Below are 15919 nucleotides of genomic sequence, written 5' to 3'. Positions count from 1 at the left end.
CTTTGTAATTGCAACAGTGGTTGTTTATGTGTATTTTTTATCAGCGTAATAAAGCAGTGTTTTTCTACTACTTTTATTATTAGATATTTTTTATCAACAAATATTAATTATTATTTTTTTAGTTCTCTTTTTTCTTTATCACTCCATCAACCTTATATCTCCATTATTTTTATTAAGTGTTTAGGATGCACATGTTTGTTAAGCATTCAAGCCATATCTTGTGTTCATTATATGTCTTTTGTTTGTCTCCTTTTATATCTATACAATAGATTTATAGTTCCTCTTAGATTACGTCCTTAACTAAAAAATTCTTAATCGCACACCATCAACCTTATATCTCCACTATTTTTATTAGATGGGTTTAGGATGCACGTACATGTTTGTTAAGCATTCAAGCCATCTTGTTTCATTATGTCTTTTGTTTGTCTCCTTTTATATCTATACAATAGATTTTTAGTTTCTCTTAGATTACGTCCTTAACTAAAAAAGATTGGTATATTGTATATTCCTTAACTAAAAAAGATTGGTATATTGTATATTGTTTAATATTTGTAGTACTTTACGTCCTTACCTAAAAAAGATGGGTATCTCAATATGCAAACAAATTTCAAACATATTGGTTAAAAGAACTGATCAGCAACACCAACTTACAAATATTTTTGTGTAAAAAGTGTATCATAGAGAAGTCATGATAGGCAAAATGGCAACAAAAGTATGTCACCTCTCGTCTGACGTTAGCTTGAAGAAAGTTTCTTCGGTTAGAAGTTGGAAGAAAACGGTTTTGGACTCAATAGATGGGGAAAATTGAACCTTCTTTACTCTTCAGCTTCTTTTTGCTGGACAGCAAGATTACAGAAGAACATAAGAAGGAATTTGTCCATTTCTCAATTTTAAAATGAAAATTCTGTATTAGGCAGGAGTCAGGACCTTCTTCATTTAAGCTTTCAGGACCCAACTCAACTCAGTCTTGAGCTGAATGAGGCTCAAATTGATTTTACTGGATGTTGGCAAATGAACAAAACCTGAAGACAAGGTAGGAAAAGGGATATACCAAAGTCATAGACGAGAAACAAGGGATACATGGGTAAACAAATGGATGAGGATCAGAAAACACAGGACCCGATGAATAGGATCTTTGATATAATATAGATATCTTTATATACCAAATATGCTATTAACATTTATTATTTCTTTTATATCTATCTTCCTAGGTTCTATGACGCCATATCGTATTCTGTCTTTTTCTCTATAGTTATTTATTGGAGTGTCCATTGATTGTTTCACATGTTGAAACAAAGGTACCAACTGTGAAATGACAGGATTTGATGAAAGAAAAGGGTTGAACTCAATAAGGACGATGCCAATAAGTGGAAAACTCGAGCACTGGGCCACTCAGTTGGGACTTATGAATTGGAATTTTTTTTCCCCAAAGCAAGCTTCACACAATGAAACAATTAATGGAAGTAACAATACGCAGTATGTTTATCATAAAAAATTGAAGTCCGAGGATTATCTGAGAGTGCAAATCTTTCACGGATCCAAACTCGAGCACTGCGTAAGATCAGGGGCATTAAAATATTTAACTTGCTTTAAAGAATTTATAAGCACAGCTTTCCAATTTGAGAGCCGATTAGATTTTCACTACATTTGGTGTAGTGAATGCAGAAGATCCATTCAAAGCATTTTCTCGGGTCCTTGGAAATACTTCACTATAAACATACCTCTAAATAAAGAATTCTCCAGTAGAATGCCGAAGGTATAAAGTACATTTCGTTACCACAATACCCACTATAATCCAATGAAAAGCTCTGCGCACTGTGACTGTGAACAAAAACTTTACCAACAACAACTGTTGCATTTTAACACATTTTGTGTATTTTAAGACACGAACAAATCCATATGTAATAATAGAGTTTAAGCATACTTCATATTTGTAGGATATGCATGCATAAAAACGTTCTTTAGTTTCCTACTTAATGACTGCAACCTTCTTAACAAAAGTCAACTGAGATGCATGGAATAAACTATTTGATAACCAGTACATACAGCAATAAACGAAAGCACAGCCTCCATCAATCTTCTTCCAAGGTTTAATGGTGTGACTTTATGCGAATATCCAGTTTCAGATGTGGAGAGCCAAACAAACAAGACGGAATCAAAAGGAACGTACTAGATGGAGCATCAGTATATTGCCCTTGCACAATCTTGGTAAAAGATTGTAGAATCAAAGCGTTTCCTTGATGCCTAGCCAAGACTTCATACTGAAACTCTGTCGTGGACTTGGGACCAATGCAGCTAATGCGGACTATGTTCCCCAGATGCTCGAGGTTATTGTGAACAACGAACAGATTACCATCACTTTTCTCTTTAAGAACAACTGTTCTCTGGTTAATACTTAAGAAGACAGTGAAAAATTTATCATATGTAAACTGTGTTCCAGAGCCTACATGTCTATGGCTAAAGTGGAGGAATAACTCCTTGGATGAGGCAACAAAATCACAACCAGTAAAAGGGCATGAGCATGGCAGATAGATGCATTCCTTCTCATGTTCGTTTTTCTTGCTGTAACTAAGTGTCTCTTTGCAGCCATAATTTGCATTCGGGCATGACATTTTAATACACTCCAAGACCTTCTCAATAGCCCGGCAACGGTTATACCCAATGGGCATTGAACACATGGGACACTTGTTACTGAGTCTCACACAGCAAATAGAGCAAGCAATATGTCCATTCTCACACTGAATTGTCATTTAATCACAAAGAAGTTATCAAATTAGGTTTTTCATTACATGGAACAACCAACAAAACAGATAGGAAATAAAAGAAAAACTCAACAAAAGGAACAAAATGGAGCTAGGAAAACCTTGGCTAAAGGAAAATAGCATAGGAAGTCAAGCTGATTGCTATAAATTTCCGGGGAATTCCCCTTCTTATACATCAACCAAATGAAATATTTTCAATCAACCAAACTCTAATGAGTTTATTACATAACATTAGGTTAATGGACCCTCACTTTGTCAATTCCTTTTAGTACTGAACTTCTTCACCAACTACAAGGATGTGAATTGGAATCCACTATCAATCTGAGGACCTTGTTGGTGGACGATCTTAAATACCTTTGTAAGCCTTTAGTGAGCCTTAAAACATGTCTTTAGTGAGCCTTATGACATGCCCTGACTCTAGGGACCAAGGACCAACTTACCTAAACTTTAGATATTCAAAAAAAAAAAAAATTCTTCACCAACATCTCCACTCATACGAATAACCAACCTAAATTACTACCCAAAGGCTGTACCTTTAGTCCAAGATCAAGAGCTTAAAACCCTTTTTTTTTCCTCTAAATTTCAAAATCACACACAATTCAAGCACAGCCCTAAAACGCTGAGAATCCCAACTGAATTTCACAAGCCTCTAACCACAACCCCTTCACACAACTCACTCCATCTAGAATCAGTTTAACAAACAAACAGAAGGGAAAAAAAATATCAACATCACAAACAATCTCCATAAGAAAAACCAATCAAAATGCAAACTTTAGAAACAAAACAACCAGATCAGAAAAAAGAAAAACAAGGGCATGGAGGGAAATTAACCTGGAACACAGGGGAAGTCAAGGGTTCATAGCAAATGCAGCAATCAAGGACATCAGGGTCGGAAACGAAGATAGGAACGGACCTATCCCGGGTACTGGTTCCAGCCCCATTTCCGTTAGAATTCGATCCATCATTGGATGGAGCAGCGTGATCTTCGTTCTCTTGAGTTCCTATTGAAGGGTCCACCATCTCAAAGCTTCGTTGTTGTTGTTGCTCTTCTTCGTCGTCGTCATCATCATCTTCCCTGCGCCGCTTATGAGTTCGGTTGCTGGGTCCTTCCCCATCATCGTATCCACCAAGTGAGATTTTCACCATCGCTCTCAATGATTATACTTCTTCCTCTGAATTCTCGACACCTTTTGTAAGGCAGAAATGGTTGTCGTTACGTGCCCGGATTCCCTAAGGTCGCGAATTTATTAATTCAACGTGCGTCAACCAATCGGATCCTATTGATGAAGATCCAACGGTGAATATTTTTAGTCAATATGCATTTCAGGTATTTTTTTTGTCAACATACAAGATATGCATTTAAGGTATGATCTTTTTTTTTTTCCTGATTTTCATCAAATGGTACATGGGTAGGAGAATCAATTTCCATCATCAGTGAATCAGAACCGTTCGATAAAGATCGGTCAATTTTTTAAAGATAAATAATAAAATTCCTTCTTAAAAAGGGACATTGGGATCACAAATTGATATCTAAATGTAAAATATAAATTTAATTCTTGAATATGAAAAATATAACAAATTAGTTTTATTATTAAATTTGTGAGACTATTTTATCATGTTTAAGGATCAATTTGATGATAAATTATATTTTAAAAGCTAATTGATATTAAATTGTAAAGTTTAGAAACTAATTTTTTATTAAATTACTTGTAAGATTAATTTATTGTATTTTTTATACATTTAAATACTAAATTTAAATTTTTATTTTCAAGAATCAATTTCTCAGCGCCTCATATTTTAGGAATAAATTTTACTATTTATGTATTATTTTATAAGGACATGTATTAATTTAGGATATTTTATTATAGAAAATAATGCTAAATAATCATAATTATTAAAACATTCATTAATTTCTTTTAATTATGCATTTTTTTTTGGAATTTTAATTATGCCTTTAAAACATACTAATGAATTTTTTTATTGCTAAAATAAAAACTAAGTTAGGGTGTTCATTTGAAACATACTACTCGAATAACATTTTTTTATATGCCTACTCGAATGACATCGTTCTTCTTAAATTATTGTTACTAATACAGGGGTTTATAATAATATGATTATTGTTAAATATTTATTTTGATGTTTGAAGATTATATAAGTTTTTTTCTATTTAAAAGTTAAAAAACATTTATTTGCGAATAAATTTAAGATATATAAATGATGAAAATAATTAATAGTTATAAAGATATCTACATTATTAATATTGACAAGAATTTCATTCATTAAGATCTACTAATGAGATCCACGTTAGTAAGATTTACAAGACTTTCATTCATTAAATATATGCTTTAAAAATGTGTCTCGATATTTTACAAGAATTTATGTAAATCTTTCGTGAGTGTCAATGAATTTCTCTTCTTAAAAATATAATTGTAAATTTATGTGTAAAATTAAAATTTTATATCTGTTAATTAAAATTTAATAGTTAAAATTTTAATAAAATTATCAAATATTAAAATCTTAATAATAATTTTTTTAATTCACTTTAGGTAAATAGTTATTTTAAAACCACAAACTTTAGGTAAATAGTTTTCATTTATTTTACAACTTCTAAGTATAATGCTTTAAATATTTTTCCAACACTTTCATGATAATTTTTAATTAAAATTTAATTATAGATAAAGAGTATAACTTTTCATTAAAAGTTATAGATAAAGAGTATAAATTTTAATTAAAAGTTATAGATAAAAATTATAAAAATTAAAATTACAGCCATATATATTTTTCCTAAGGTGAATAAGAATATAATGATTAAAAAATAATTATTAAGATTTTAATATTGCATAATTTTATTACATATGTATTTTAGTATAATTTTAATTAACAATTATAAAGTTTAGATTTTACACATAAATGATATGAAAGAAAAATTAAAAATAATAGTCTGAAATTTTAAAATAAGAAAATTATCTAAAATGTATTGTTTATTTAAGATGAGGTTATTTAGCCCATTTTTACTTGAGATGAATTAGACAAACACTTTATTCAAAAAAGAATATAATTAAATCATACTCAATTACTTACAAAAACACAAAACGAGTATGTGAATAAGAAGACCTATGCTAGATTTTCTATTCCATAGATTTGGGGAAACCCAAGTTAGTGTTCGAGTTAACTTAAATTGGGTCTTGATTAACTTTGACTGAGGTTTAGATGTTACTAATCAAGCTCCAGGTTATATAACAGTATTTTTTCCTTCTGATGTTGAGATGTAGTGGGAAAAAGATTGAGTACCTACAAAGGCACTTTGATGCATACTTGACATTGTTAATGTTTTTTGTATTTGCAAGGGGTCTAAAATGAGTGGAATTCTCTACCATGGGCCTAAGACCTCTAAAAGACAATGTACGGTAGCAATCTTATACCTTGGTCATAACGTTGACTTCAGTCAATACTTCACATTTGATTTTAGGTTAACCTGAGATTGGGCCAAGATAACACGGTGGGCAGATCAGATCTCAAGTCTAATCCAAAAGATAAGCAAACTACATTAAACTAACATGTTGAAAAGGGATTGAATATTTGGGTGATTCATTCTACACCTTCAACATATCTTTATTGTTCATTCCTATTTTTGCCAGTGCATTAGCACACTTATTCACTATGCAGCAAATATGAGCAATCTTTATATGTCATGCTCACTTGAGAAGGTCATTTACATCAATCATAACATTTGTATATGCATTAATGTATATATCTTTATTCATTAGCTCACTCATTCATTATCCCAAAAGCTAAGCATTTTTTAAAAGTCGTCTGTATCAGTTATAATATTTGCATAAACCTAAAACCCTAAGTTGCAGTTGATGATATGGTGACAAACATGCAAGCAGTTCCTTCTGTTATATATCTTTCTGGTTCATTCTTATTTTTTTCCAAGTAGTAGTACATGCACTTATTGTGAAAGGAACGTGAACAATATTTATATGCCATGCGTAAAAGAACGTAAAGAATGAGAGGGTCAGTACCGTATTTACAAAATGACCAAAAATCCAATTTTTAGACACGTGGTATAAAAAAAGATTAATTATGTAATTTTCTTAGCTTGAAATTTGCTTATATAGAAAGTAGACAAAGTGTGTTGTTAAAATTTTTCTTATTCTCCATTTCTCCTAATTGGCGAGAATGCTAATGTTTCATGCAAGCCACTAGCTAAAATGAGAGTTGATTCAGGATTTTTAGTAAAACTCACAAAATTTACTTTAAAGTATATTAAAAAGAATATCTTACTAACATTTTTCTTATTTCATTCATACAAGTGAAATGCATGAACTATTAGAGAAGGCAAAATCTTAGGACTATTTGTTTTCTGTTTTTGAAACTTGTTTTCTATTTTTAAAATATAAAAAAAACTTGTTTAATAATAACAATTTTTTAAAATTGTTTTCAAAACTGATATATATAATTTTGAAACAACAAAATATCAAAACATCTCTGAATCATTTTAATTTTCTAATTTTAGTTTTTTATTTTCATTTCTTTTACATCTTTCCCCATTTGTTACTCTTTAAAAAATTGTTATACAAATAATTTTAAAAACTCAAAAATATAAACACAATCAAACCCACCCTAGCTGTTTTCAATTTTCGAATCAATATTCAATACTCAATAGTCACAACGAATGATGTATCTTAATGCATATTATTTAAATATTAATTCCTAAAAAAATCATAAATTAATAAAATTAACCTAAATGACCCTTTTACGATGGATGAAACAAAGAGATCGAGAATGCAACCACTTTAAGCTGCGTCGGCGAAAATAGAAATTATCTGCACATTGCAGTTCCTGAAAATGGAGATGGAAAGAAAAGGAAAAAAAAAAAAAAGTGGAGTGGAATTGGAAAAATGAGGGGCGAAAAAAAAAGCACCTAAAATGGGTGACTCCGATGGTAAAATAAGGTTGAGGGGATGCCATGGCATCTTTAGAAACAAAAGCGAACCACTCAAGTATATGTGCAGCATATACCACATGGTGAAAGGAGCAGTGCTATTTTCATCTGTTTTATTCTTCTAGTAGATTGTGACTTTCGAATCATTTATGGGATAGTTAATATGCAAGTTTGTAGCAAAAAAAAAAAAAAAAAAACTTCAAATCATGTTAGGCAAGGATTCTTTATTACCAAAGGCAAAACACCTGCACTGATACTTCCTCTGTGAGATCACCAAAAAAAATAAAAAATACTGCCAGGACTTTTATGCTTCTGAACCATGTATTGCACAACATTTGCACTTTTTTATTACAGAAACTCATTTATTGGATGGTTGCCTATCGCCTCATTTTTGTATATACAAGATACTGGGCATACAAATCCAATTCAGGCCCCTAGTAGCAAGTTGCAATTCATCTTCCCCTAGTCATTTCTTTCTTTCTTGCTCCTATTAAGAAATGCCAGCAGTTATTACCCCACGGCACGTTCTAAACACAGTCTAATATAGCTCCCTGGACCGTGATTCATTTCACCTAATTCCTCACACAGCTGAAATCATACTTAGGTGCTTTTTGAGGGATATGCAATCTGCCACAGCCATCAGAACAAATTGAAAGTAATAAAACAAAATAACCAAGCTCTTTGAGGGATTGTTTATGCAAAAATAAATAAAGCAGAATCAAATACTAATAGAGGTATGACACTTACTAAAACATTGGAACATCAGATGAAAGAATCTTCAAAATGATGGAGAAAAACACATGCATACATGTTAGACAATGTGTTCATGTTGGATACAAGCAAACATAGAGGGCACACCATTCTCTAGAAATTCCTATTTCAATAAGAGTTCGTTAATATATTTAACCAGCAAGCAACACCAGTTTATATCATCCCAATTACATCAACCCAGATCCTCAACATATAAACACCTTTGTAAACACTTAATTGACACTCTTCACGTTTCTATATCTCTTTCTCTTATTACATCATACATCATCTATCACATATTCACATTTACACTTCTCTCTTCTATCTCTTTCTATCCCTGGGCGTCTATGAGCACACGGTTATCCTTATCCATGAACCATTTTTTGTAACTCATAACATCAAATCTAACTTTCAACTAAGACAACATTAACTCTAACAAAGCAAAATATCACAATGCAGAAAGAAGGCATTAATTCATAGTTTATGAATAACTCACATTCACACACATCACAGCATGGACGCCAGTGAGTTAACAGAGCAAATCATGATTTATAACAACAGCTAACAACCGGAAGCAAGAAAACAACATTTTTTTTTCTTTCTAAAACCAGCATCCATAATGCTTGGTTTAGAGTCACATAATAACAAGGAACTCAGCCAGAAGATGATTTTCCTAAGCAAAACCCAAAAACTACACAATAAGCGATAAGGATTTAATTTTCTTTTTTTCTTTTTCATACAAAACAAAAGGGATCCTAAATGCGACCATCCCACAAGGACTCGGTCGGAACCTTCCCACTCTTCAAAAGCCTCTCGATTTCCTGCGGAGGGTTCAAGTCGAGCCTCTGTGCGCGCTCCCACCGTGCGAGCCTCGTCATCCCGAGGCAAGGCCCGTACGCCATGTTCAGGTCGAATTGCCGCAGCACCACCTCGCTCTCCTTGTGCTCATCTGCATAAGAAATGAAATTTCACCATTTTAGTCGCAAAAAGGAATCCGAGAAATGAAATTGGAAAGAGAGAAAACCCTAGCGATTAGATTAACCTTCTAGGTCGGGTTTTCCGCCGAGGGAGATGATGGCCGGGGAGAGAATCGGAGATTTTTTGGTGGCGATGGTTTTTTTCTGTCGGTAAAAACCCTTCATGTTTCCGGACACTAATGCCATTTCTCTATTTCTCTATCGCTCTTTTCAAATTTGAATTTTGAAATGGTCTGAACTTAGGACAGGGACTTACTTCAGTTAAGTTATAAAGCCTCTACTTTATTTTTAGTTTTTTTTAATGAAAATGGTGTACCATTAATTATTTAACTTATTGGTAAAAAAAAATTATAGAAATCTGAAATGACTTAGGTTTTATTTTTTGATATTGTTCTTAATTTAAAATTAAATTTCATTTTAACTACTTGACCTTTAACCCTTATTAATATTAATCAAGCAACATTTCGATTTAATTAAAAAAATCATATAATAGTGAGGATCAAAATCAATAATTTCATATTTTTTTAAATGAAAATCCTTTTGTCAAAAAAAGAAAGTATGAAAATCATTTTTTTTTATAAAAAAAGCCAAAATCAAAATTCTGATTTCATATTAACCAAAAATATATTTAATCCTCTATAAAATATAACTAAATTTACTCATTTATCCTTTTACTTATACAATTTTTATCTTTACACCTTTTTTTTTAGTTTTTATACAAACATTTTCAGATTTTTTTTGTTATATAAACTTTTTGTTTTATTTCTTGTTATTTTGTAATAACAGGAACAAAAGAGATTCACAAGAGTGTAAGAATAAAAGTCAAAATATTTATAATCATAATTATCAGATGAGTAATTTTTTAATATAAAAAGTAGATTTTAGTTTTATATAGAAAGACAGTAAGACATTAAACGCACAAATCTCTATTTGCCAATTTACTCTCCTTTTTTACACAAAAAAAGATTTATTCTCTCTTTTATTTTTCATTCCCCTTCAGTTGATTTCTAAAATGACAAGGGGGACAGTTAAATTTACGCAAATTAAACAGGCAGCACTACACGTTTAAATTAGTTTCCTTTTCCAACTGCAAATCCAAATTTTGAGTGCTTGTTATGTCGAAATCAAATGTCCTCTAACATAACTCATTCATGATCATGGCTATTTCTTCAACTTGGTACTTGTTTCTTCCTATAATTTTATCGTTATGTCTCATAACACTATGTGGAACAGTGCTAGAAGACCTCAAAAACTTACACCAACCACCAGATTTTAACACTACAATTTTCTCCAAGTGTCTCAAGAACCCCTCTCTTAGGTACTGCAGTTCCAATCCCATGATGGACCTTGAAGAAATATTCGGATTCACTATTGTTGCAAGCTATCTCTGCAATGAACCAAAGAACCCTAATTGTGTGGAGTCATTCCCCAAAGTTGATCTTAGAAACCGACCAAACATTGCACCTCTTTATTTGTCCTTTGATTTCTTTTGGAAGTACTTTCCCTTAAGCATTATTTCCATTGACTTGTCCAACAATTCTATGAAGGGTGATTTTCCAATTGATGTTCTCCATTGCACCCAAATTCAGTCTCTTGATTTAAGTATCAATGCATTTTCTGGTGACATTCCAATTCAAAGTTTCTCTCCCCTTATCAACCTCACTTTTCTCAACCGCTCCTATAATTGCTTTTCAGAGAGTAAACTCTCTGATTCCCAATTCTCCAAAAGGTTTAACTCTTCTAGTTTTCTTCATTCTGGTGCTCTTTTGGATCAAAAAAGGTTTACAGTTAAGGCTGTTTTTCTATTGGTTGGCTTTCCCATCCTTGTCATTTTGATGGTAATTTACTTGGTGTCCAAAGGCCTGATTTTCTACCAAGTAAACTTCAAAGAAGTAGGAGGTTTACACCGGCAATTCTAAAGGCAGCAATTGATGGTTTTTTAAATAAGTATTTGGTAGGAAAGAGTGTGTTGTTCACATCTACAAAGGGATCTTGAGAGATGGTACTGAAGTGAAAATTGAGATGTACTGGGATGATATACCGAGGGATAGTTACCGTAAATTTGTCGAAGAATTTAATGTTCTGTCAAAGTTACACCACAAGAACCTTTTTAGAGTTCTGGGGTGGTGTAGGAGCAGAAAATTCAGGTCCATTATAACAGAATGGACAAGAGAAGAAAATGTTGAAATGTGGCTATCGGGTCATCAGGTCCACCATGGAATCATAGAGTGAAAGTGTTAATGAGAGTTGTGGAATGCATGCGTTATCTGCAGGATGAATGGCCTGAAGTTGACTATGAACTCAACACAAGTAGTATTTTATTGTCTGACAAAATGGAACCATTAATTTCGAGGTTCAAAGTTGGAGATCAAAACAGCAACCGAAGAAGTAAGAACAAAAGACAATTAGCACACAAACAATATTTCTTTCCTTGTGATGTCTCTTTTCCTTTTTCTTGGTTTATGGCATGTTTGTTAATTGGTATTTTCTTTTATATTGTAGAGATATGTAGGTTTGGAGTGTTCTTGCTAGAGATGAGAGGTGCAGGAGCAGTTTGATGGAGGTGATGCTGGATTTATTAGGTACTTAAGAACCCTTAATCCTGCAGATTTGCAGCAAAAAATTGATGAGAGAATGGAAGTAACTGAAACAAATTTTCATCAAGTTAAACAGGCATTGTCTATAGGATTAATGTGCATAGACCAATCAAACAGTGAGAAGCCAAGCTTGGGCATGATATTTAACACTATAGCAAGAGGCTACAAGGCTAGCCTCGTGTCTGCAAATCATAGAATATCTCACGGGGAGAAATTTAAGGGACACATGCATGTTCAAACCTGATAAGTCATCGTGTCAGTGGATATTTTATTCAGAATTATTAATTCTTAGAACTAGTGTTGTCTCTGTTCTGACTTTCAAAATGTTATGGTGATAATTTGATTATACTATATTCACTGCATTATAACTGTGTCTGTGTATGAAGTTTTAAGTCGAGCTGTTAGCTAAACTGGTAAATTAAAGATTTGTAGTGTGCATGACTTCTAAGCTGATGCACAGTGCAAGTACTTTCTCTCTCTCGGATGTCGAAGATTGGTCATGTACCATTGTTAATACACACTCTATCTTTCGAATTATTGCTCAAAAATTTTCTTCTTCAATTCAAGATTAAAGTTATCAAAATAGATATTTATGTACAGAAAAACAAAAGGCATTGAGGAATTGGGATGAAGTGTTAAGGTAAGGTGACCACTCGAATTAATAGCATCCATTTTCTTAAGGTATCTTTACTTAATATTTCATATATTCATTTACCTCTCTAATCCTTTGCTCTTCAAACGAAAACAAACAATCCATAATAGGATCAATCACACATGTTATTAAATGTCATTACCAAAAAAAAAAATGTTTCCAGGACCAAAATCCGAATGTGCACAAATGGTCTAGTGGATATTGACTAAATTTTGAAAGAATCTCTAGACACTCCTGAAAGTGATTTCGTAAAATGCATAATTAACAATACATAGTTTACTCCACCAAAAAAAAAAAAACTATACATAGTTTCATTTTAGTTTTAGAAAGCATTCAATTAATTTTGTAAAATGTAAAATTAGAAATTAAATATTTAAAATTATAAGGAAATATATACAATAAATTTAATGAAGTGAATTTAATTAAAAAAATATGTGTCTTACTGTAAATCATATTAGATTAAATACATTTGCTAAGCATGTTAGATCATGAAAGAATATATAACAGTGCTTGTTCAACATTCAGTGCATTATTCTTAAAAAATATTCAGTGTATTAAAAAAATTAAAAAAAGATACGAGGTTAGAAAATTGAACCAGTATAAAAATTCTTTTGCAACTTTTCATCTCATTTCGCTTTATTTATTTTATCTTCTTCATAAGTGCACTTCAAAAGAATTTATTTGAATTTATGTGAAAAAGTTTATGGAAATAGTTTATAACATTTTCATAGGTTTTTTTCAATTTAATTTAATAAGTTCTTCAAAACATTTTATAAAAAACAACTCACATTTTCATTTTACTAATCCAGTCAGAGTAATAGTATTTTTCTTTGAAATAAAATTTTTGTCTTTATTAAAATTTTAACGCTGAAGAATAGAGAGACAGAAGAAGAATTTGGGCTCTTATGACTGCGTGTAGTTGCGTTCCTTCTTTTTCTCTATTGAGCACTCGCACTTTGGGACTCACTGCTTCGTACTATTCTTCTTTCTCTTTCCCCTCTTACCGGAAAATAAGCTGCATGGACGCCGCCGGCTTAGATTCCGATGGCCGTGAATTCAAAACCCCCGATGACATGTGGAGGGAACAGGCGGGTGACCCTAGCAAGAAGACCCAGTGGTATCGCGACGGCGTCTCCTACTGGGAGGTACCTCTCCTCTCATTCTCTTTCTCAATGGGTCTTTGTTTTACAGACAAAGACATGAAATTTATATATTTACTTTCAGTATGTTGTTGTAAAGTTTGGTTTTTGGTTTTGTTTGTTTGTATGGACAGGGTGTTAAGGCAAATATGGATGGGGTATTGGGAGGGTTTGCAAATGTGAACGAGCCTGACATAACTTGCAGTGAGGATTTCTTGAACATTCTCTTCTCTGAACGTTTTCATGCTGCCAATGCCAGAACCACAATCTGAAATTCAAGAGTTTGCTGATTAGATCTTCCATGTACAAAAAAGAAATATTCAAAGCATTTCTTATGTTAAATTCAACGAAATCAGCTACAAAATTTCACAGCTCCCAAAAACACTCTGGAAATTAAACTAAAACACAATAGCCATCTTTCCCAAGAAGGAACAAGATAAAGTAAAACCCAGATAAAATCTTATTCGATTTGAAAATCGATGAAACAATATCACATCAGCAAGAACCACATTGATTCTCACAAGTGGGGCTCAAGAACAAAGAGTGAGTACCAAGAACAACAAGTGGTTGGTGTCTGGCATCAGCAGCATGAAAACGTTCAGAGAAGAGAATGTTCAAGAAATCCTCACTGCAAGTTATGTCAGGCTCGTTCACATTTGCAAACCCTCCCAATACCCCATCCATATTTGCCTTAACACCCTGTCCATACAAACAAACAAACCAAAAACCAACTTTACAACAACATACTGAAAGTAAATATATAAATTTCATGTCTTTGTCTGTAAAACAAAGACCCATTGAGAAAGAGAATGAGAGGAGAGGTACCTCCCAGTAGGAGACGCCGTCGCGATACCACTGGGTCTTCTTGCTAGGGTCACCCGCCTGTTTCCCTCCACATGTCATCGGGGGTTTTGAATTCACGGCCATCGGAATCTAAGCCGGCGGCGTCCATGCAGCTTATTTTCCGGTAAGAGGGGAAAGAGAAAGAAGAATAGTACGAAGCAGTGAGTCCCAAAGTGCGAGTGCTCAATAGAGAAAAAGAAGGAACGCAACTACACGCAGTCATAAGAGCCCAAATTCTTCTTCTGTCTCTCTATTCTTCAGCGTTAAAATTTTAATAAAGACAAAAATTTTATTTCAAAGAAAAATACTATTACTCTGACTGGATTAGTAAAATGAAAATGTGAGTTGTTTTTTATAAAATGTTTTGAAGAACTTATTAAATTAAATTGAAAAAAACCTATGAAAATGTTATAAAACTATTTCCATAAACTTTTTCACATAAATTCAAATAAATTCTTTTGAAGTGCACTTATGAAGAAGATAAAATAAATAAAGCGAAATGAGAATGAAAAGTTGCAAAAGAATTTTTATACTGGTTCAATTTTCTAACCTCGTATCTTTTTTTTAATTTTTTTAATACACTGAATATTTTTTAAGAATAATGCACTGAATGTTGAACAAGCACTGTTATATATTCTTTTCATGATCTAACATGCTTAGCAAATGTATTTAATCTAATATGATTTACAGTAAGACACATATTTTTTTAATTAAATTCACTTCATTAAATTTATGTATATATTTCCTTATAATTTTAAATATTTAATTTCTAATTTTACATTTTACAAAATTAATTGAATGCTTTCTAAAACTAAAATGAAACTATGTATAGTTTTTTTTTTTTTGGTGGAGTAAACTATGTATTGTTAATTATGCATTTTAACGAAATCACTTTCAGGAGTGTCTAGAGATTCTTTCAAAATTTAGTCAATATCCACTAGACCATTTGTGCACATTCGGATTTTGGTCCTGGAAACATTTTTTTTTTTTGGTAATGACATTTAATAACATGTGTGATTGATCCTATTATGGATTGTTTGTTTTCGTTTGAAGAGCAAAGGATTAGAGAGGTAAATGAATATATGAATATTAAGTAAAGATACCTTAAGAAAAATGGATGCTATTAATTCGAGTGGTCACCTTACCTTAACACTTCATCCCAATTCCTCAATGCCTTTTGTTTTTCTGTACATAAATATCTATTTTGATAACTTTAATCTTGAATTGAAGAAGAAAATTTTTGAGCAATAA

At 32.1% G+C, this 15919-nt stretch overlaps 3 protein-coding genes and 1 pseudogene across 3 annotated transcripts; 2 read left to right on the top strand and 2 right to left on the bottom strand.

The window, feature by feature from the left end:
* Window positions 1–1745: 1745 nt before the first annotated feature.
* On the bottom strand, window positions 1746–3952 carry LOC114421445 (E3 ubiquitin-protein ligase SINA-like 10). Its single transcript, XM_028387358.1, has 2 exons — window positions 3594–3952; window positions 1746–2738 (listed from the first exon to the last, which is right to left on the bottom strand). Exons 1-2 carry the CDS (start codon window positions 3906–3908, stop codon window positions 2091–2093), a joined length of 963 nt encoding a protein of 320 aa, XP_028243159.1. The 5' UTR covers window positions 3909–3952; the 3' UTR covers window positions 1746–2090.
* Window positions 3953–8924: 4972 nt separating this feature from the next.
* On the bottom strand, window positions 8925–9691 carry LOC114423874 (DNA polymerase delta subunit 4-like). The gene is made up of 2 exons (XM_028390781.1): window positions 9503–9691; window positions 8925–9409 (listed from the first exon to the last, which is right to left on the bottom strand). The coding sequence occupies exons 1-2, from the start codon at window positions 9621–9623 to the stop codon at window positions 9216–9218; spliced, it is 315 nt and encodes a 104-aa protein (XP_028246582.1). The 5' UTR covers window positions 9624–9691; the 3' UTR covers window positions 8925–9215.
* An 897-nt stretch (window positions 9692–10588) lies between these two features.
* Window positions 10589–12278, top strand: LOC114424763 (annotated as a pseudogene).
* A 1278-nt stretch (window positions 12279–13556) lies between these two features.
* On the top strand, window positions 13557–14097 carry LOC114424762 (alpha N-terminal protein methyltransferase 1-like). Its single transcript, XM_028391593.1, has 2 exons — window positions 13557–13831; window positions 13960–14097. The coding sequence occupies exons 1-2, from the start codon at window positions 13592–13594 to the stop codon at window positions 14095–14097; spliced, it is 378 nt and encodes a 125-aa protein (XP_028247394.1). The 5' UTR covers window positions 13557–13591.
* Window positions 14098–15919: the final 1822 nt, after the last annotated feature.

This window comes from Glycine soja, chromosome 8 (genome assembly GCF_004193775.1).
Source record: "Glycine soja cultivar W05 chromosome 8, ASM419377v2, whole genome shotgun sequence".
In the NCBI taxonomy this organism is placed as follows: Eukaryota; Viridiplantae; Streptophyta; class Magnoliopsida; order Fabales; family Fabaceae; genus Glycine; species Glycine soja.
Note: the sequence above shows the minus strand (reverse complement) of the source record. Positions and strands in the feature narration are given on the sequence as shown.